Source organism: Numida meleagris, chromosome 1 (assembly GCF_002078875.1).
Source record: "Numida meleagris isolate 19003 breed g44 Domestic line chromosome 1, NumMel1.0, whole genome shotgun sequence".
Taxonomy (NCBI): domain Eukaryota; kingdom Metazoa; phylum Chordata; class Aves; order Galliformes; family Numididae; genus Numida; species Numida meleagris.
The window spans coordinates 129553523-129576134 of record NC_034409.1 but is presented as its reverse complement, the minus strand read 5'-3'; the positions used below and the strand labels follow the sequence as shown (position 1 = coordinate 129576134).

Genomic DNA, 22612 nt, shown 5'->3' with positions numbered 1-22612 from the left:
GGTGGTTGTCAGGATATCACAGAAAACTATGCTTGAAAGGATACATGAAGACGATTAGAGAAACAAAAAGTCTGAAAGAAGGTCTCGAAATGTTTATACTAATTCATGTGAGTGTTAACTTTGAAAAAAAAATAGACAGCATGAGCACCATGTATATAGAAGTCTAAGGAAAGCCAAACACGTTAAATCACTCTAAAGGAAAAAAGAAACAGCAACCAGTACCCAAACATTTTTTACACCTGTGTTAATGCTCAAAGGTTGCATGCAACCATATTCCCCTCCAGTCCAATCAACTTCAAATTCTCTTTGAAACTGTGAAAGATCGTCAGTATGAGAGACAGATGACAATTAGGAGCCAAGAAATCCAATTTGTCTTGCATGAAGCCAAAAAGGGAGCTGAATCCTTGTTTCCGTTTCATTTGAGGAAATGGGACCAGTGTGAACTTGTCTGCCCATGCTATTCATGCTATCTTAGCAGTTGGAGATTCATGAAAAAAAATGATTAATTTCACTCTTTTCCAAATGTTAGGCATTACTCCTGCTTTTTTGATACAACACACACAGTTCCAAGCATCATTCATCTGGGCTCCAATTTTGTTCTCTGTTGTCTTTCAGACTGATGCTGTTCCTTATCTTGGGTTCTAATTTCACATTGCCATCACGGTGTGACAGCAATATCACTCTACAACAGGGGTCCAAGATGTACCACCTGCACACTGACAGGAGTATGCAAGTTTCTTGAAACACTGAACACAAGAAATGTGTCTGCTTGCCTTTGCTCTGGAGAATGTAAGGAATAGCTGGATGGCTGGTAAATACTGTCTGAAAAACTGGATGATCACAGGCCTGTGCATGGGGGATTACGAGATGAAACTGGTGGCAGGCCTCATACAATGATGTGCAGAACCCAGGAAACTTTTACTGTGACTATCATGGTACAACACAATTCTTTTTTTACAGATAGATCATAATTAGGTCTTGAAAGATGTGAAATAGAGGTTTCAATCATTTCTTCCCATATGGTTTGAGAGTTCCAGAAGTATAGAAATAAAGAAGTACATTACTTTGTCAGTCACAAATGCATAAAACATTCACACATATCCCCACATCATGGTTGTTTACATCCTGTATTCCAAAGCTTTCAGTGACTACATATTATCCACCCAATCAATACGAATGCTTTCTTAGCAATTTCATTCTGAAAACAGGAGAATAAAGTGATGGAGAAGATACTTCAGAAGAACAAAGACCACTTCTTGCTTAATTCTTCTGGCAAATTATGGCATACCAAAATGAAAAAAAAAAAGAGAGAGATTTAACTCAGTTAAGAAACTGATTTTCATCCAGTGCTTGACTTCACATTTTGACTTTGACAAAGTAGCCTTAGTTCACTGTCTTCCTCTGAAAAAGTGCTGACATTTTAGTAACTCATACGCATTTCTGAAAGGTTCAAACTTGTCAAAAGGACACACAATGATACTTATATTAGGTACTCAGGGATATATTTATGTACTCAGGGATTCCACATTATGTATTTAATTTCTTCAGGAGTCTTCTTGCTAGAGTACCCTGCCCATAAATCTTACTCCTTCAGATTTCTTAAAACGTAGGGAAATTCATTCCTACTCTAAATTCAGTAATGGAAAAGCTTGTTTTCCTTACGTAAGTAGACTTAGTCACATTGCAAAAATCTGTTAAATACTGATTCTTTCAAAGCTGAATTTCAAATTAAAGTTCATTTAAACTGCAGATGTAAAGAGTTTTGTGACCAGGCTTTAACAATGCTCTACTGAAACCTTTTAAGCCTGATAAGGAGTTCCATTTTAAACAATAATGTAGGTCTGCAATAATTAGGATGTGTCTCTGGGGGAAGCACAGAGGTACAAAGGAGAGGAAAACATACAGGAAAGCTGAAGGAAAGGTGTTTTTTTTTAAATTTTCCTTAAAACACACCACTGTCCCTTATACCTCTGGTGACTGTTGATATACCACCCTGTGAAAAGCTTATATCCTAACAAGGCAAAATGTTGCAAGGAAGAAAATGTTCCAGTGCCTTTTTTACAGAGTGAGAAACCAATAGGTAGACAGATCCAGTCATTACAGGCATCTGTCTCAGAAAAAGGTAAAGGAATTTAGCTCTCTCCATCATGACTTTGGAGCTGTGAGATCATTCTGAATCTCTACACTGAAATGCCAGCCTTTCCAGCACTCCTGGCAACCTCACAAAACTGTCAGAGCTCAAGAAGCAAAACAGGCTGCCCTGCCAAATGAGTTAGCTCGACAATTATGGTGTTGAAACAACATATTCCCCTTCGTTAAATGTGTGCTGTATGGGAGATTTAATGGCTTGTTAGTGATAGCAATAATGCATAGTTATTAAAAGGTTTTCCTTTATTCATCTGCCCTACTTTACTGCTGCAGAAACCAGAGTTGGATGTTCAGTCCTTCCTTCCGCTAGGACAGCATGTGCACACCATGATGCCCTTGGATGACAGTGACAGCTACTTTTTTTATCATATTCTGTTTATTTCCTATGGTATGGAACTTACCCAGACTTTGCCCCGCAGTACAATTGCTGGATAAGGGCTCTGGGGTATACGTTTGGAGGAAACAAGAAGAGAGAAATGGAGTGATGGGGACAACTCAGAGGAAATATTTAACATACAATAATCAGCCTCAGTCAAAAGAAAACAGGTTTCCAGTTTAAAAGCTTTTAAGTGCAATAAGAATGCATCTCCCTAATGCATCAGTCCATCCTATTACTGCTTTATTTAGCATTACCCTACATGTACAATAAAAAACTAATCTGACCCTTTATTAACATGCAATCGGAATTAGATATTGATTTTACATATCCAAACCATGCAGAGTGTTCATATACTAGAACACTGAAATGTTTTAAGGTCAAAACTGCATAAGTCACTGGCAGAATTTATCTGTGCCACTAATTCACAAGAAAAGGAAGAAACAGTTTGATCTATGCTATTTAGGAACTAAACAGATCCAGCTGTACATCGGACATTTAATAGCTTTGTTTTCCACAGTGACAACTATTACTATAACTTTTTTTTTTTTTTCAGTTCTATTTGTTTAAATGGAACAAAGATGTCCAGTATTTAGAAACACTGGAACAGCTGAGCAAGGCAAATATATGTTAGGGGGCCGATCTTCCTCTTGCTGACATAATTAACAGTTTTCCTCTTTGTAGAAAATAGCAGGGGAGAACAGCACAATAGTCAGTCTGCAGAGAAAGAAATGCATTGTTAATAAGGTCTAGGAAGACCTATGACTGCCTATGACAGACAGTAGAAGAAACTGCTTTCAGACAGTCAAAGGACAACAGTATTAAAAAAATATTAACAACGCTGAAAATACAGACATGCAAGTTCTAATGTCACTCAGGGTGATGGTAAGCCTTAGCAGTGCACTGAAAATTACAGTGATGTGAAGGAAATCAGTTCACTGAACACAGCACTGCTGCGGAGCAGTAAGGAAACCACTTGTATGCACGTGCAGCCTAGAAGGCCAACTGTATCCTGGGCTCCATCAGAAGAGGGGTGGCCAGCAGGGGGACAGAGGTGACTGTCCCCCTCTACTCCACCCTCATAAGGCCCCATCTGGAGTACTGCATTCAGTTCTGGGGCCCCCGAGGACAAGAAGGATGTGGAACTGTTGGACTGGCTCCAGATGAGGACTGTGAAGATGATCAAAGGGCTGGAGCGCTTCTCCTATGGAGGCAGACTTAGGGAGTTGGACATTTAACTTGGAGAACAGAAGGCTCTTGGGAGACCTCATTATAGCCTTCCAGTAGTTGAAGGGAGCTTATAAGGAGGAGGGAAATCAACTTTTTACAGTAGATAGTGACAGGACAAGGGGAAATGGTTTTAAACTAAACAGAGGGGAGATTCAGATTAGATGTTAGGAAGAAATTCTTTACTCAGACTGTGGTGAGGCCCTGGAACAGGTTACCCAGAGAAGCTGTGGATGACCCATCCCTGGAGGTGTTTGAAGCCAGGGAAAAAAGCAGTCCTAATGAAAACAGACCTTTAATTTTGAATATTACAGGGCAGCATTCAAATCAGCACTGTTACAGTTTCGTCAGCCTTTCCACAAGTGTCTCTAGCGTGCAGTTATATACCCAAGAAACACATCTCCAGGCTGGTTGCTGGCATGCTGTCTGCACTTAGAATTTTATCTTGTAACAACATCTTTCATCCCTCACCTTCATCCTCTCTCCGGATGCAAACAGCACTGAGAATGCACCTTCACCACTTCACCCTGGCAGTTTCACTATGTCCCCCATGGCCCTGCTGAGGGGCTGGGTGGGAGAATGGAAGGATTAACAGCCTCTCCAGGAGCAGCAAGGCTGTGGCTGGCATGCATATGCATGACGGAAGCTGGGAGAACTGCAGAGCACTTCAGGCAAGGACTCTGCTTTCTGCTCTGTGCTCATCTATTATCCATTCTACTCATCAAATTCCTTTTCGATCAACATGTTCAAGACTGCAGAAGCAAAGGGAAATGCACAAGTGCACCTCTTCATAAACTCAAGGAATTCAATGGGTGATTTATTTAGATGCCAACTGATTGTACAGTTTTTATGAAAAGAAATTCATGATGGCCTTGACAGCTGCAAAAAGGGACAGCAGAACTGGGATATGGTCTGAGGGGGATGAACACGAACCACACGGGTAGGGATTAAGGTTCAGTTCTCTACTCAGTGCTGCAGCCAGCCTCATGCTTCGGCGCACACAGTGGTTAGGAAGTTCCTGTTTGGTCTTGTCTTCACTGACTCTATGTGCCTTCACTGACTCTATGTTAAGTAAGCATGGAGTTAAAGTGTACATGAATATAAGCTGTTGGATAAGAGTATAACAGAACAGCAGAGCCCCTTCCTCTCATACAAACATCCCAGACTAGCTGTCTTCCTTGGTTCCTTATGGAAATACTCACGATTATAAACATTCAATAAAGATGTGGAAGTGCAACCAATGAGAAAAAATGTCAGGAGTAAGACCAACAGGGAGAAAGAACATCAATGAATACATATGTTTCTTTGTGTAATTCTTCTTCTTCCATGACATTATAGAATCACAGAATAGTTTGAGTTTGAAGGGACCCTAAAAGGTCATCTAGTCCATCTCCCCTGCAATGAAACGGGACACCTACAGCTAGATCAGGTCACTCAGAGCCCTGTCCAGCCTGATCTTGAGTGTCTCCAAGTATGGGGCATCCACCACCTCTCTGGGAAACCTGTGCCAGTGCCTCACCACCCTTAGTGTAAAAAACTTCTTTATATCCAATCTAAATCTCCCCTCTTTTTAATTTGAAACCATTTCCACTTGTTCTATTACGAGGCACCTCCTTTGAAATCTTAAAGATTTCTGATCCAGTTTCTTGTGGAGCAGCAGGACATAATCCATTTGGTTTCTGTTGCTTAAGAGCTGACATGACCCACCTCCATGTTTTTAACAGCAGGACGAAGTCATTTTTATCCATTCCTGTTACACTGCAGCAGCCTGTAAGTTGGATCCCTGTGATCACAGAATCAGAGAATCACAGAATTGTAGGGGCTGGAAGGGACCTCTAGAGATCATCAAGTCCAACTCCCCTGCCAAAGCAGGCTCCCTAGACCAGGTTGCACAGATGGGCATCCACGTGGGTCTTGAACGTCTCCAGAGAAGGAGACTCCACAACCTCTCTGGGCAGCCTGTTCCAGTGCTCCGTCACCCTCACTGTGAAGAAGTTGTTATGCACATTTGTGTGGAACTTCCTATGTGATTGTGGCCATACAGGCCATGCTGCTATGTAGGTGTACAAGCATACTTAGCCACTTGGGACATGGTTTTGAATCTGCTACTTAATCAAATCATGCCAAAAATAAGAAGCAAAGAAGCCTGGAAAAGTTAACTAGGGGCTGGTAAATGTTCAAGACAACTTATATGGGCTTTCTAACCATGCTGTACGTGAAACACAAAAATCTCTTCCTTTTAGAAGGCAAAAGAGTAACTGTTCTACTCTTTGATATACAACAGTCCATCACTATGTCGTTAAGAAAGCTGAATTAACACATTAGCACTGCTGTCTATAAATCTCCATACACTACTGATGCTTTTAAGTCAAAAACAAAAGGAAGTACGAGCACTATAACTGTGTGGAGAACAGTATCAACTCGAGTCACGTACCTATAAAACAATCATAGCTTTCTCACGGGCACATACACATACACTAAGTGTCTGACCATCACAGAGTCGTAACAGAGCCTGAAAGTATGAACTTGAGTACAAAGAATGAATGGAAATGTTTGTGAATTTCTTGAAATAACAGTTTAGAGACACATGGCCAGCCACTTCCCATGTAAACAACATTTTATGCAAACGTCTACAGCTCTCCGTGGCCTTATCAGTACTAAAATGTGTATAAGACTCGGAGGGTAGCTGGTGGAGAAAAGAGAAGTGGAATCAAGGTTCACATCCTAAATGTTGAGATAAATACAGGAGTTCCTCATTATGTTCCTCTGCCTTTTCTGGTAGAAAAGGAGACCCTTTCCCCACTTTGGTGCTAACAAAGGAAAGTGTGACCACACTATCACTCTGCAGTTATACATACCTCAATACTGTGAACCCTTCTGTTCTATAAAATAAAGCTCTTCTGCCTTTTCCTAATCACTGATACTGCCAAATGGGATTGTGCTTTCAGAGACAAATGTGATATGATGTATTTTCAGTTCAAAGCTCCTGACGCTCAAATCAAGAGTTCTCAGCATTACATTATAAAATCTAATTTCTGAGAACAGGTATTCCAGATATTTCCCATGCTCAGCTGAGATGCCAATGTATGGCAAAGGAATAAACAGTTCCAAAAATAAATTTGTTTAGTAAAACTGAATTAGGCTAGGAGATCAGAAAAGTCATGAGAAAGCAATAAAGAAAAAGATGAATTTAATGGGAAAACCTCTTCTTGTTCACTTCTCTCTAGTAGAAAAGCAGTACAGTATTTCATTTTCTCTATATACCTGAAATGCTCTCTTGTTTTCTGACACTTTTTTCAGAGAAACAGCAGAATGAGGAGATGCTGGACTAGCCGTACGGAGAATGAAGTTTTCCACCTCTTTTAGATGTCAGCTGCATCACAAGCACTGGTGCAACACGTTTCCTTACATGGCATTACCACTCTTCCACCAGTGCTGGATTGACTGCCCAAGGAATGGGAGATCCCTTGCAGCCATTCAAACTTAGATTCATCACTTCAGCCCCTTTCACTTGTATTTAAACACAAAAACATAACCAGTCAACATCAGTGGTAGAAGTCAAGTACTCAGCACCATTCAGAACTCTCTACCCAACTCAGCTCCCAGTGATAAGATTAAGATATCAAAAATTTGGTCTTATTCAAATTCTTTGTCCCTCTAATTAATCTCTCTTGACAGTCAAACCTGTGGCCTAGACACCTGCACAGTGGAAACCAGAAAAAGATGGTGACCTTGCTCGAAACTGGCTGAGCAGGAAGTGAGCCATCATTCTTTAGTTGTTTTTATTTGCATCCTTTCCCCTCACCTCTCAGTTTGAGACTGCCTGCCATGGTCAAATAGCCAACTGAAAAATGGTTCTCCTCAGTCCTCTAGGATTCTTAGCACGCGCAAAGGTTTGTCAAAGCACTGGCTCAGATCCTGCCCTGCAACATGACATTCTGCATGCTGCTGCTCTCCATGTGTTTTCCTTCTCACTGAGGAGGTAAGAAGGTAGTTGCTTCCTCTTTAACTGCAGGTATCCCCAGTTTCCACAAAATTCATCTCTGAACATGGTGCTATCCAAAAAAAAGATGCAACAGTATGGCTGCAGAGGTTTTCAAAGTGATTCAATCTTCATCAAAGTAATTTACTGAACATTCTTGGTGTTATCTTTAACAAGGGACTTCAATGGTTTTGACATGCAAGTATTTTGCAGTACACAGAAGACTCATTTCACTAAAATTTTAGCTAAAATGTAAAAAATATCCTCTAATTTAATATAATCATAGTGCATAGGGAAAAGCATTATTTTGTTTTGCTTATTTGGTTATTTTTTTAAAATTATTTTTTTCCCTCAAGGAGATCTAATTTTGTAAATGTGTGTGGGATGGAGCACTAATCTTCTGTTTTAACATGTGCATATCAGGAGTTTTCAAGACATTTTTCCTAGCCTTGAAAACCATTTCAAAATAATGCAAAAAAAAAAAAAGAAGGCACACAGCATAATCCCCTAAAGATGCTAGAAATACATTCACTGTTCACGTGGCCTGATTCTACCCTGTAAAAGTACTTACAGTCTAAATAAGACTGAGTATACTGATTAGCTGACAGCTGTTTGATTATAACAGAGTACTATCTCCACTTATTTAAGTAGCACCAGTCAGTGAATAAGGAATTGGCTGGATGCCAGACCACAAGAGTTGTGGTCAATGGCTCCACGTGCAGGTGACATGGGGTGTCCCTCAAGGGTCTGTATTGGGACCAGTATTATTTAGTATCTTTGTTAGTGACATGTATTGGAATTGAGTGCACCCTCAGCAATTACGCAAATGACACCGAGCTGTGTGGTACTGTCAGCATGTTGGAAGGAAGGAATGTCATCCAGCAGGACTTAGACAGACTTGAGAGGGGGGCACGTGCGAACTTCATGAAGATCAACAAGGTCAAGTGCAAGATCCCACACCTGGGTCAGGATGAGCTCAAGTACAAATATGGGCTGGGCAGGGAACGGATCGATAGGAGTCCTGAGGAGAAGGACTTGGGCTGTCAGTTGATGAGAAACTTGACATGAGCTCACAATGTGTGCCTGCAGCCCAGAAAGCCATTCGTATCGTGGGCTGTGTCAAAAGAAGTGCAACGAGCAGGCTGAGGGAGGGTTCTCAGCTGAGGGAGAGTCTACCCCTCTAATCTACTCTCATGAGACCTCACCTGCAATACTATGTACATCTCTGGGGCACTCAGCACAGGAAGGACAGGGAGCTGTTGGAACAGGTCCAGAGGAACATCACAAAGATGATCAGAGGGTAGGAGCACCTCTCCTGTGAATGCAGAGGAAGCTGTTCAATCTGGAGAAGAGAAGGCCCTGGGGAGACCTCTTTGTGGCCTGTTACTACTTAAAGGGGGCCTACAAGAAAGATGGAAGGGACTCTTTAATCAGGGAGCGTAGTGATAGGACAAGCTGTTATGGTTTTAAACTAAAAGAGGGTAGTTTTAGATTAGATGTAAGACTAAATTCTTTACTGTGAGTGGTGAGACACTGGAATAGGTTGCCCATAGAAGCTGTGGATGCCCCACACCTGGAAGCGTTCAAGGCCAGGCTGGACAGGGCTTTGCACAACCTGGTCTAGTGGAAGGTGCCCCTGCCCATTGCAGGGGGGGTTGAAACTGGATGGTCTGTAAGGTCCCTTCCAATGCAAACCATCCCACCATCACTCCATGATGACAGTGTGAGCTTATTAGTGGGCCAAGCAGTGACAAGGGAACTTTCTGAGATAATGAGCTCGTATCAGTGAGTTCAACGTTAGTCCGCCTGGGAATTGTGCTGATTTTACTTTAGCTGTTCTTGCAAACTGGGCTAGCTTAACCAACACAGATGGCTACACAAGAAACCTTAGCTCCATTTAGGCTAAATTAAAACTTGAAAATTGTTTTCTTTCTTTCTTTCTTTTTTTTTTCTTTTTTTAAGGAAAAAAGCTGAAAGAAGGAGAGTTTGAATTCTAAAGGAACATCAACACTGAGACACTGAGCTGCCCTGGGAGTTGTTTTCATGCAAGAAACATGAGTTGCCCTTCTTAAAGTACCTCACAGTGGAGCCTACAGCTATCAACACAGCCAGGCTTATAGTGTAGCCCTTCTAAAAAGCAGTCTTACCTTTTTCTTCAGGAACAGCTTCTGTTGAGGGCTCACGGGGGAAAAAAGGGATGTATAAATGCCCTAATGCTTGGAAAAGGGAGATATAGGACTGCTTTTCTAAGCAGAATCCAAGATACTTCCAACACTACGCAACAACATGTAGGGCTGGATGAAAGTTTGAGCTCTCAATTCAGCCTAACTTCCAGGCTGGGAGAAAAGAGCAAATGTGCTTGCAGTAAGCACAGGCTCTGAGTTTATACATATTCCAGAAGGGTTCATATACTGTCTTGTAATGAAATCAGTCTGATGAGCTATTTTGGTGCTAGTCTGCATGCAAATCAATCCTCCAAACAGGCAGACCATATTCAAATCTGCTTTTTAGACAAAATAAATAAGCAGCCACAAAGTTGTTTGCATGGCTTATCTAAATCTGTTAAATCATGCTAGTACAAGTTTGTTTTGAACAAAGGTCTAGTCTTATGAGAAAAAGAGAGAAAATAAATCCACCATCTACCCCCACCAGCTCTCAAGGGGATACATGCACCTTCTCAAAGGGGATGGCAGCTGTTAGACTTAACTCAGCTTTCAGCTGAACTGAAGCTTTCCACAGAAACATCGAGGACATGGCCAGTGGTTAATAAACCATAAGCTGCTCCACGATCTACAGTGAGTCTTTGTGGACTTCGTTGAAAGGCATACTGAGTGAAAACAGTGGAGTATTTTGTTTGTTTCATACTGCAAAGCAGCAAGAAAATGTAAATGTTTTTCATGAGTCTAGATTTATACTATCAAAATATCCTAAATCAAGTTTATGAGACCTGAAAGGGAGTTTTGAGCTTCTGCAGTCAAAGCTGCATCTGCTTATCCACTCTGTGAAGAGCGGCTGACAAAACGTTTCACATGCATGTAAAACATTCCACGCGCAATTAGGCAGGGTGTGGCGGCAAAGCAACCCAGAGAGTCATACAGAAAACACTGGTTCTTCTTTTAAAATGTGTCTCCGATTAGATCCAGCACAGCAGAAATTGTTGCTGTGACTGGACAGCAGCGAGGGTTGGATAGAAACTAGAAGGAAACTATGTAATACCAAGAAACACTTTTTTCTTTTTTTTTTTCAGGAGATGCTTACTGGTAATGCCATTAGATCAGCCACAGGGGGGTTTAGTGAAGCACTTTCTCTCCTAGCTGTGTCACGTTGCACACACAGCTCTGATCTGTGTTTCAGTGTGGACAGTCCACTATCCTTTCAACTTTCAAGAGAGAAAATGCAGAAATACATTTCTGACTATTTAAAACATTTCTAACACGCCCTGCTACTGCAGTTTCAGGATAACAAGACCACAGTGTTCATAGTCTTGGAGGAGAAACTGTCAAGGCCTTTGAAAAAAATCTCTTTATTCTTTTTTCCTTTTCAACTTGCTTACTGTGTGATTTCCTTATTTGCAAGACTGACTATCTTGAGTGTCCAGGAACAAGGTACACATTCTAACTAGAATTGTCAGACGTACAAGCCACAAAGGAGGAATGTATTGATGACTTTTCACAGCTTGCCTATCAATAGGATGTAGAACTGCGTGCAGAAAGCAGTCTTGTGTTAGACAGAGCCCATTCGTTAACAAACACACAAAGCTAGCAAACAGTAGGTTCTTGGTGTACTAAAAATTATTCAGATGAATCAATGCAGCACTAAAATAAGCAACATTTCTGGTCATTTGCACTGTAAAGGAAAACGGTTTCTTGGAATTCAGAAGTGGAGAGGTCCAATACCAGCCCACAAATGCTGATCTTGGATCTTCTCAGCATGTGTTTAAAGAATGTCTGCAAAACACTGGAGACAAGGATGAGAACTGCTTCTATAACTGCTTATTGCTGCTTCAAGAGTCAGGCCAGAAAGAGATCAGAACAGTACTTTCCTTCCAAACAAAGGTCTGGAAGGGGGACACTGTAAGACCTGTTACATTCTCTGCAACTATGCTGTTAATCCTGAAATGAGACACAAAACAAGACTTCAGACCATGCTGGCAGAACAGTGACTGTTCGAAGGGACAGTTCTGCACAACATAACAGCTTGGGGCTTGCCCTGCTCTCGAAAGGGCTTTGGAGAGCATGCTGTGGCTGCAGGAGCAGTGCCTAGAGCATGCCGCACTTAGCAATTCCAAATTGATAATGAAGATCTTGACTGAAAATCGCATGAGTGGGTATGGGGCAGGACAGAAGTAGAAAAGCATAAAAGTGGCTTGAAACAACTGTCCTACCTCTGCCCCTGCTCCTTTCCCATGCCCAGTAGGGCAGCGGGTATAGAAATAGCTATCCTTTATTGACCTACTTCCCTGGCATATTCTCAGAAATAGTTCATATAGGAAACACAGAAATGCCAAGCTTTGTAACACAACTTCTTTTAAATGTTTGAGATACTGCTACAGAGACATTATTCAAAGACTTCTATGGGCAGCTGATATTTTAAGAAGAAACTTCCAGAATATCTTTGTTTCTTGTCCCATGATAAGCCACATGACCAGGCACAATTATTCCGTAAGGAGAATGGGGGATGAGTTTAGCAGTGTGGGAAAGAGAGGGTCAGGACTACATAATCTATTTGTTTGTTTTCCTGCTTGAACAACAAGGCTGTAGAATGAGACAGAACCAAACAGCAATGAACATAGCTGAAAGTTATTCCACTGAGTAAAATGGTAATACAAAAACACAGAAACACTCTTGTCCAATACATGAGTAGCTTGGGATGTAGGTTCTATAAAATACTTGGGAACAAACATTGCTGAGGTTTGATAAAAAGATGGTCAGCATTTGATGCAAGAAAAAGTTGATCTTCCAAAGTATTTTATGAGATGTAACAATAAATTCTTTCCAGTTGTGGTGACTTGGATATACCCAGACAGGAAATGAATTTTACTCCAAAACATGTCACCTTGGAATTCCATGCTACATGGTTGTTTGCCTCCCATTCAATGAACATTTCCCAAGGAGCTCCCTCCCTCCATCCTACTGAGTGTCTACCAGCAGGGCAACACCTTCAAGAACCAGTAAGAGCCTAACTCTACTAGTATGAGAGGAGGAAGGTAATGCTGCTGCATGAGTTAACAGTGTGCTCAGATGGGTTTTAGCCATGACTTTAACGAGGATGGCAAGCATTCTGCTGGATGATTCATGCGACACTGTTACAGAGAAGCTCTGTGATGCTGCAGCCACTGAGGACTTAGAACTTGCAGGTGTGCACTTTGCCTACAACTTAGTTGACACATGAACCAGGGCTTGGATATTTCCTGCTTTCTCAGCTATTTTAGGAGAGGGGTGTTAGTCACGTGTGGTTTTCTCACAAGCTCTCTTTCAATACTCGACTTCTTGGGGCCCAGGACTGCTTTTATTGAAATGAATGAGCTTTCTGTCACTGACGCCAGTTTAACCCCTCACAAATTATTATGGACCCTACCACTACCATAGCTAGACATCTAGTGATCTAAAAATTATTTCAAGAAATTACTTATCCACACATCTGGTAACACAGTTCTGGGATGGAAAAGTTCCATACTCACCTTATACTACAGGGGACTAAGATATTGAAGGAGAATAGGATGGAAATGCAAAAAGAGTCAGTTGTTTACAAAGTTGACTGCAAGTATCTACACAATAACTGATTTCTTCAAAATGCCTGCTCAGATGTTATTCAGTAAAGCAGGGTAAGCTGAATAAGCCATGCCACAAATACTGTGACTTAGCTGCCTGGCACATAAACCCAGCTGTGATTGGTGGACATTCTTTCCTCAGCCTTCTTCCCCAGTGGGGCCCAATTCAGTCTCTGATAAATTTTAAACTGAGCAGAAAATGACATGGCCATTCACTTATAAGCAGAGTCAAAAGGTTAGAGGTCTTGTAGAACTGTAGAGAATCCAGATTAAAAGTCTTCTGCTGCCTGGTTTGGAGATCAGCAACTTATACCTCAGTGAGCATGAAAAAACACGAGATCGCTGGGATAGCCCTTCCCAATTTTCCTGCTAAAGCTATATTACAGAATCACCAAATCACAGGATGGCTGAGGTAGAAAGAGACCTCTGGAGGCCACGTAGTTCAATCCCTGCTCAAGTAGGGCCATCCAGAGCAGGGTGCCCAGGCCCATGTCCATGCAGCTTTTGGAGATCTCAAAGGAGGAGACCCACGACCTCTGGGCAGCCTGCATGAGGAGTCCATCATCCACACAGCACAGAAGTGTTGCCTGGTGTTCAGAGGGAACCTTCTGTGTTCCTGTTTTTGCCCACTGCCTCTTGTCCTGGCACTGGTCACCACTGGAAACAGCCTGTCCCTGTCTTCAGCGCACCCTCCCTTCAGGTATTTAGACATTGATGAGATTCCCCTTGAGCATCCTCTTCTCTGAGCTGAACAGTCCCAGCTCTCTAAGCCTTCCCTTGTATGAGATGCTTCATTCCCTTAATCACTTGGACTAGGTTGAGTACGTCCATGCCTATTGCGCAGACTCCAGAGCTGTCCCACTCCCTCAGCCTGCTGGTGCCAACTCTTCCTCATGCAGCCCAGGAAGCTGTGGACCACCCCTGCTGTGAAGGAGCCCTGCTGGCTCACGTCTAACTTGAGTACTGGGTCCCCCTGGGCCTTCTTTGCAGAGCTGCTTTCCAGCTGGGCAGCCCCCAGCACAGACTGGTGTCCAAGGTTGTTCCTTCCCAGGTTAAAGACTTCGCCCTTCTCACTGTTGGATTTCATGAGGTGCCTGTCAGTCCACTCCTCCAGCCTTTCCAGCTCCCTCTGGATAGCTGCATGACCTTCCAGTGAATCAGCTGCCCCCATTTTTGTGTTATTTGTAAATTCACTGAGAGTGCATTCAACCACACTGTTCAGACCATTAATGAAGATGGATTCATGCATGTATTTGTTTGCTGGGTAGTGACAGAAAGGAGACTCGGGCTCAGGCACGCATTTAGGAGGTCACAACTCCCAGAAGTAGGGGAGTTTGTAAAGTTGACAAGCACCCTCAGGTATCACAGTCCTAGTACCAAACAGTGGTTGTTGCCAGGGAAGCTGCAGATCCTAGTGCAGTAAAAGGGCTTCCTCTGGGCAGCAGTCTGGTGATTCACTGTACTTGGATACATCAATTCCTTTCACTGTGCTTAGCAGCATCTCCTGCTGTGTGTCAGGTCTTGAATCATGAAAATTCAACCATCTGCTGTGGAGGAATGGGGCAGCTGGTACCTTCATTGGTCTTCCTTTGTGAGAGAGCTGGGACATGTCGTTCACTTCTAACTGTACCTAAGAATATGAAAGCATCCCTATATGCAATCTATTGTTTTTGTCCTACATAATTTGCCTGAGGTCATGTAGGATGTCTGTGCTGGCAGAGAACTGGGACATATAATCTAAGTTCCTCCCTGGAGCTCTACCCAGTGGGACAAATTTCCTCTCAGTGGGAACAGGATAAGACTTTTGAGAAGCAATTAAATGAGCTTCTTTGGAACAATCAGTTTTTGAGACATTTGGCCTGTAGCTGATTAAGCTTCTTGTCATGGTGGTAGCTCACATGGGACATCTATGTTCTACATGGAATTCACTTAAAATTAAACAAATGTTTATCTCACGTTTTTACAAGCTATTCACAGAAAGGCTCTATCTGTCATAGACAATTATTTGGAAGGCATATTGATGTTTATCCAATAGGTTGGATTTCATTCACACTGATATACCTTAGTACAGCTACAGGCTTCTGCAGTTACCTTTGATGACTGGTAATGGCAGAAGCTGCCACAGTTTGCATTCTTCATAATAGAACAACTATTAGGAAAAATATGTAGCCGAATTCTATAAAATAAGTTGTGTTGTTTTTTTTTTCCCCACACCCAAAATACAGGAAATTGGGGTTAGCTGTCAGGAGAGATCGGAGAGGAGGGCATATAAATAAATATGATTTCAGTAAGATTGTTAAGTAAAACTTCAGGCAATTTCCTCTCATTCTGCTGATAGTAACTGATCTCCTGGATTTTGTTTTGTTTTAAAACAATGCTGCTGGGGAGAGATAAGTACAGTGAGAGAGCAGTAAAACAGATTTTCAGCACACAAACCTCTAGAATGCATGCATTCTGCCCCTTTAAATATTTCAAGCTTTAATGCTCCAACTGCTGGAGGGATATTCTGCAACACAGAGTTTTAGGCAAAATTCTGAATTGAATTCCTGACTGCAGGCAGGAAAAGTAGCTGTTTATATTTAAGTATCTCCTCACTGTGCAGTTAAAACATGTTTTCAAAAATCAAGCTACAATAAAAGCAGCAAAACCCCTCAACATTTTCCAACCGCACTCAATTGCCCCGAATAATTCCTATTCAAATTCAAGGAAAAACTTATGCTAGAATATTTTATACTATTATGAAGTCAACTGTTGGCACGTTCTGGTGTTTTAATGACAACCATAACACATAACTCATTAGTTCTACTACAACAAGCAGATTTAGCTTTTGTGAAGTGGATTGGTGAACAGTTCGCTTATTTGAAGAAAATTGTTACCTTAAGTGAGGGTTAAGAAGCATGACTTACCAGCTCTAAGAACCTCCTCACCACCTGTCTTTGTTTTAAGTTAGTTTCACCATCCAGGTTAGCTGTTTCTATATGGCACAGTCCATCAGGATCACTTGAAGAGAGCAGCAAGATGTCAGCAGGTATAATTTCATTGCAGCGAAGCTGAACAAAGTCTCCAATTTTCACTTCTTTCCAGTATCTGCTTATGTATTTCTTCTCATTCCTGGAAAAAAAAAAAAAAGAGATTTACAGAACATACATAAAATAAAGCATAGACTGGAGGGCCTCAGATATGACCCAATTTGATTTGTAACAGGAATTAAGTGACTTTGGAAGGTCCACAGCTACTCTCAAGTTATACTGGGATGAGGTCATGCAGGCTGCAGGAGGCAACTTCTCACCAATGCAGCCCCAGGTCAGAGTTCCCAAGTCCTTTAAGAAAACCAGTTGTTCTTTAAGGCCCAGACAAAATAGACAAAAATCTGTTACTGAAAGAAACTTCCAATATTTGTTAGTAAACCTAGAATTACAAAGACAAGTAATGTGCAAGAAACAAAGTCCCAGTTGCTCTATAGGAAAGGACACTGTCCTTTCAAAGGCCACTTCTTTATAAATGTTTATAAAGCTTCTCTGCAGTAGCCATAGTGCCGTTTGCTACATAGCCCATTTCTGCTTAGTTTCCCTGAAACTTTTTTTTGGACTGTAATTTCTTTGTCACTTACCCACCTTAAACACTAATGCAGATCTTGTTCATTTACAAACACCCAATAAACCTGTCTGGTTTTATAGGTCATACTAATTAACTATTTTTTCATTTTTAAGCTTTTTCTTGAGAGCAAGAGGAAAAAGGCACAGGTGATTGCTTAATTAATTCTAGTTAAAATTCAGATTTTTAGTTTTATAACAAAAAAGACTCGTGTTCTCTTGGCATTTGGGTAAATATCTTTCTTCTGCTGGGTTTTTGGAACAAACTCAGTTCACAACAGCCGCAATGTTAACTTGATAAAATACATGCTGAAAATGGGAAGCTGTTAAGCCAACACTTTCCCAAGCTGTCACTCACTGCGTACACACCGACACTACTGTCAGCACTGGACCCCGCTCACCGAAACTGGAGCCAGGTTTCTTTGACAGCACTTTAAGAGGCAGAATAGGATTCTGGTAGCAGGATTGCTATTTTATGTTCTCTAAAGTACATTACTTAGAAATACATTACTTTCAGTAGTAACGTGAATAGACCTGTAACTAAGAAAAAGCTTAGAAGTCCTGCTAAAGTTGTTACTCTTGAGCTACGGATAGAAATGCCATGCTTAATTCATCCTCATCATACCTTCACTGCTGTCTCTGGAATTAGAAACTTTGTTTGCTTTTATTCATCTGTTTACCCAGAATGATAACATGTCAGGTAGAGCAACAAGGATGAGTCAGATCAGGTTTTATCTCCCAGAACTTCCTCACTGCCCTTTTCTAACATCCAGTTTATAAAAAGAGGAACGAAAACAATGGCTGTGCTTTCTATTTCGATCAAGTCTAGAAAGTAGTAAGATGAGTTAAGCGTAAAACATGAGAACCTAACAAGGGCAGGTAATCTACGTACTAGCTGGAGATATTACTCATTCTCTCCACACTCAGGCTGAAACAAACCTTTCACTTTTCCTGTTAAGGAGTAGGAGCTGCTCCGAAACCCAGCGTGCTGTAAGGCAGTTCAACTCACCACTGTGGATCTGAAGTGTTTGTTGGCCGTGTACCCTGTAACTCCAAATCACTACACATGTGGCCACTGATCCTTGAATATTTTTACGAACTGGGTGATGTTCAGATGCATGTAGAGAGTAGTAGCACAGACATTTGATTTGGCTACAATGCTATAAGGACAACTTTTATTTGACTTAACTTGCTTGAAAAGCATTTCTATTTCAGCATTTCTTCATCTCTCTCATGCTTGGCAACTGCAATAACTCCATACTCTGTGGTAGGACACAGGAGCGTGTCTCCACTACGATACATGAATGAGAGACCTCCTCCATACATCCTGAAGAAGCACAGGAACCATTAGGCCTCCAGTACTGCACTTGATGCAGTTCTACTAACAGGGGCCAGTAGTGGATGAACCACCTGCGTGCAAGGAAAATGCCTTCTTAATTCTCTTCAGACAGGTCTGCTCTTACCCAGTCCTTAGTTATAACTGTCTCTCTGCAGAACGTGAATTGTAACTAGGAATATTCTCTACAGAGTACACCACAATACTGTCTTTAGAGATGGTGGTTTAGATAGAAGGGGCCCTTTCCATGACTCTGATGATTCACCTTGCATCAGCCTGCTCTGATAGAAAACCTGAATTAAACACACTCTCCATTTATAGACATACGTGCATTGTTACGTCTTTGGTGTTTCCTTCAACTGGTTTATTATACTTCTCAATTTCAGAGCAAACAAAATTTAAGTAGATGCTTCAGCTGAGCTCCTCATGGTCATGGCCAGGCTTGGAAGAAGTCAGCAGTTTACAATGCAAGGCTGAAAAGAAATATCAGATCACAAATACCCATTTCTTGCACCTGAATGCATTTACATAATAGTTACCAAGCCTAGAAAAGAAACAAGAACAGGCACTCTATGCACTAGAACAGAAGAAAATCAGCAAAATGCAGTAATCTGGATATTTGTTACTTATTCAGCATCCAGCACTTTTCCAGACAAGGTCCTGTCTATCCATCTACCTGCTGCTTCTGAAAGGCCTTCCTTTGGTTTTTAATATCTCACACCTGAAAATTCTGCTGTCTTTCCTGTTATGACTACCCAGCTGATAAGTCAGTGTTTCAAACACAGATGTCTGGATCTACTTATCAGGGATCCTGCCAATTCTCCCAGCTTGGTCCTGATTCTGTGGCTACTGTATGGTCAGCACCAGTCCACCACAGCTCTACTGCAGAGCTTCCATGCTGCTCACACAGAACACTCCGACAAAAGCTTTTGGCAAGTCTAAGTGGATGTCATCTGAACTCCTGGAATATGTTGTGAAAGTGCTCGGGAAGCTCTGGCAGAACACAGTACTGGAGGGCAGTCTTAGTCTGGATGTGTAGGCCAGAAACTAGCAGCAAACCGCTCTAGTTCTACCCGTTCTCATGTATAACAAGCCAGAACATATATTTTAGCATCTATAATAAAACGCAGGGGTGATGCAGCAAGAAACCAAAGCGGCAAGCCACGGTGAAAGACAGGAAGAGGTCAGAAATACTAACTCTTCTCTTTCAAACCAGGAGAGGTAGATGAAATTCTTCCACAACAATAGATTGTCACGAACTACTGCCATTCCACAAAAGATACTGCTTTTACTCTCTAGTTAAATGATTAGTGATGAACTACTAATTTCAGGCAGCTCTGCCTAATTCCAGACAGGTAGGTAAGGTGTTACATGGGGCTCACATACTAGAAATGTCTGGCTCCCTGACCCCAGCCTAATCTTTAGCAACGTATTTGCATGCAAAGTATGATCAACTGTACAGCTGTGGTTGTAAACCCTTAGTCACACGAACCCTTCTTCTCCTTTCTTGCCAGTGCTTTTACTTTTCTGAGCACATCTTTACTCGTAGACATTGACTGAAAACTAGAGATGGACAGCTAACAAGTCAGCTGGATCAGCTGTATGGACATCAATACTGTTAGTCAGCAGCAAACACAGTCCTGGCAGCAGCCTAACTCCTCTGGAGGTTAATGCTCTTTTGTAACAACAGAGGGCAAATATTCCAGCATATCCACTTTCAAACATGCAGAGGAAAATTTACAACTTCAACTGTGTGAACATAGAGAATATGATTCTAACTGCTATTTAAAAATTTGCGTTAGTCTGCTTACTGCATGTATTTGGCCAACATTCCGCTTTGAAGCAGAACTGCCTGCAGGTTTGGGCCAAATTTGGGCGTGTCTTTGGTTAACAGCAAAACAAACAAAAAAACCCTCAAAATATTACTCAAATTTTACATGTATAGACAAAAAATTAATCTTTAAGATCCAAAAACTCAAACAATACTTCTTGTTTTCCTATAAACCACACTTTTCTCTCTTCTGGTTTTTAGCACATGCTGATAAAGATCACACCAATAATTTTACTCTTCTGGGCATATAAATATCAGTTATGTCTAAAAAAACCTGAAGATTGTAAAATATCTCCAGCTGAATATTACAAAATAATTGTTTCCCTTTTTTGAATAGGTTTTAACTGTCCTGGTGTAGCAATGTCACACTTAAAGGGAGGTAACAAAACTCCAAGCACATAAAATTTCGCAAGAATCTTACCTGTTCTTTCTATCTCTCACTTTAAAAAGTCTGGTGAAGTTATCACAAGCAAGTCTTGTTATGAAATGTGAAGGCCATGCAGCTTTAATCTGTTACTCTGGTGCAAGGCCTATATACTAGAAATTTTATACCTTAAACTGACAAGATGGAACTACAAGGGAATCACTTCTTGCTTCCTATACTTCTCCAATGACAAAAATTACAGTTAATGACGAGGAATTGCTGAAGTAAATTTGCTCCAAGTGAATGATTAGATTAGGGAACCTGTAATTAATGACACTGGTCATTAATCCCAACATAGGCTCCTCTATCAATTTCAGCAAGGCTTGTCAAAGACATTTAACAAAAGGCAGGGGATTTCTTCCTGTTTTGCTTGGAGTGCTGTGCTCCATCTGGTTTACCCAACATACTATTCCCCACTCAGGGTGAGACAGCAGCCTAGAAACTTTTAAGACTCTCAAAGCATCCAAATGAAATGTTTCCCAGTCCAAGCCCATCCGCTGACCTGCTTTTGAAGTAACTATTGTCCCTACTTCAAAAGAAATCAGATTCCTTTGCCTTCCCTGCCAGCTGAGGTCGGCCACTGAACTAGTAGGCTTTAAAAGAAACACAGCAATAAATCTATTCTGTAGAAGAGGAAAAACCCTCCACAACAGACAGGTCAAAGAGCTGTGTACAAGGCATATTTCAGAGTCATTGTTGATGTTAGCCAAGTCCTCCCCTACCATCTTTGGACGTGGAAAGAGAGTAGGGGTGAACGAAAGAAAGCATCATGTACATCTCTGACCCCAGTGACTTAAAACGTGTTCAAGTCAGTTGGTTACAATGCCATGACAAGGCTCCTGCTTAGGAATAAGCTAATTAAAAAGCTTGAGGATAACTGTCAGGACCCAAGCACAGCAGCAATTCCAGTATTACAAACAAAGTTGCGAAACCTCAAACAGTAATGCAGGCACAGGAGTTCTAGAGCAGGCAAAACTATCTTTAGGGAGACTCTAGTATTCAGTTGTTCGTAAACAGTTCTTCCACATGCTCTCAGAGCTGCCCTCAATTGCCTGCTCTGGAGCCCTCATTTTCAACCATCTACCTCTCTGTCTGATCCTACTGTAGATGTGGAGAGCCCATAGCTCTCCATTAACACTACAGTGGTAAATTGAGATTTTGTATAATTCTGCATAGGCTACAGAAGCAAGATTGGTGGACAACACTGAAATACATGTAAGAAAACTGTTACAACCAGAGACCAAAGCATATGTTAAACAAGGCCTCAACATGCTAAATACCTATGCAAACACGTTGAGAACCATTTGAGTACAATTACAATGTTGCGGCAGAGTGAAGGAAAAACATGTAATGTAAATTAATGCCAAGGCAGGTTACACAATGCCCAGAATATGTCTTCATTCCACCACAAATGATAACATCTGATTCTCTGGAAATAAATCATGAAGACACTCCAAATCTGATATTAATCAGACAAAACAGATTAACAGAGTGTTCTTGAGAAATGTTGAAAAGAACAAAATCTCTCCATGACTGATGTTTCTAAACAGATCTCTAAATATTAACATTACCTTAAGAGCACCGAAAAAGTTTTCTTGTTTTCATGGAGATCAAATAACAATTTTTTGCATTATCAAGCTGCTAGAAGCAAATGCATGCGTGTATGTATAGCAATATAATGCGGCATTAAGGTGCCTGTAAATAAATTCACACTTTCTGAAAACTGCTAAGTTTTCTGTTACAAGTCAAATTATGAAAACCTCAGTGTTTCAGGTTTATAATGTGGAAGTAATCACTGAACTACTCTTGGCAGAGTTTTCTCCATTATACCTCATGTTGAAAGAAACCCCACTATTGTTAACTATAATGAAACATTTGCTACCCGGAAAAAATGATTTTTCAGCCAAGAACCTTGTTGTTGCGAT

General features: G+C 41.3%; 1 protein-coding gene across 2 annotated transcripts in view; it reads right to left on the bottom strand.

Annotated features, from left to right (window-relative positions):
* The window catches only part of ATP10A (ATPase phospholipid transporting 10A (putative)), a 111496-nt gene that overhangs the window by 52569 nt on the left and 36315 nt on the right, over positions 1-22612 (bottom strand). For both annotated transcript variants that reach the window (XR_002443322.1, XM_021412342.1), the window contains exon 2: positions 16410-16614. Coding sequence is in view for 1 of the 2 variants with exons in the window: in XM_021412342.1 (XP_021268017.1) it covers positions 16410-16614 (205 nt within the window). In the remaining variant the exon portion in view is untranslated. The remainder of the gene's footprint in view (positions 1-16409; positions 16615-22612) is intronic.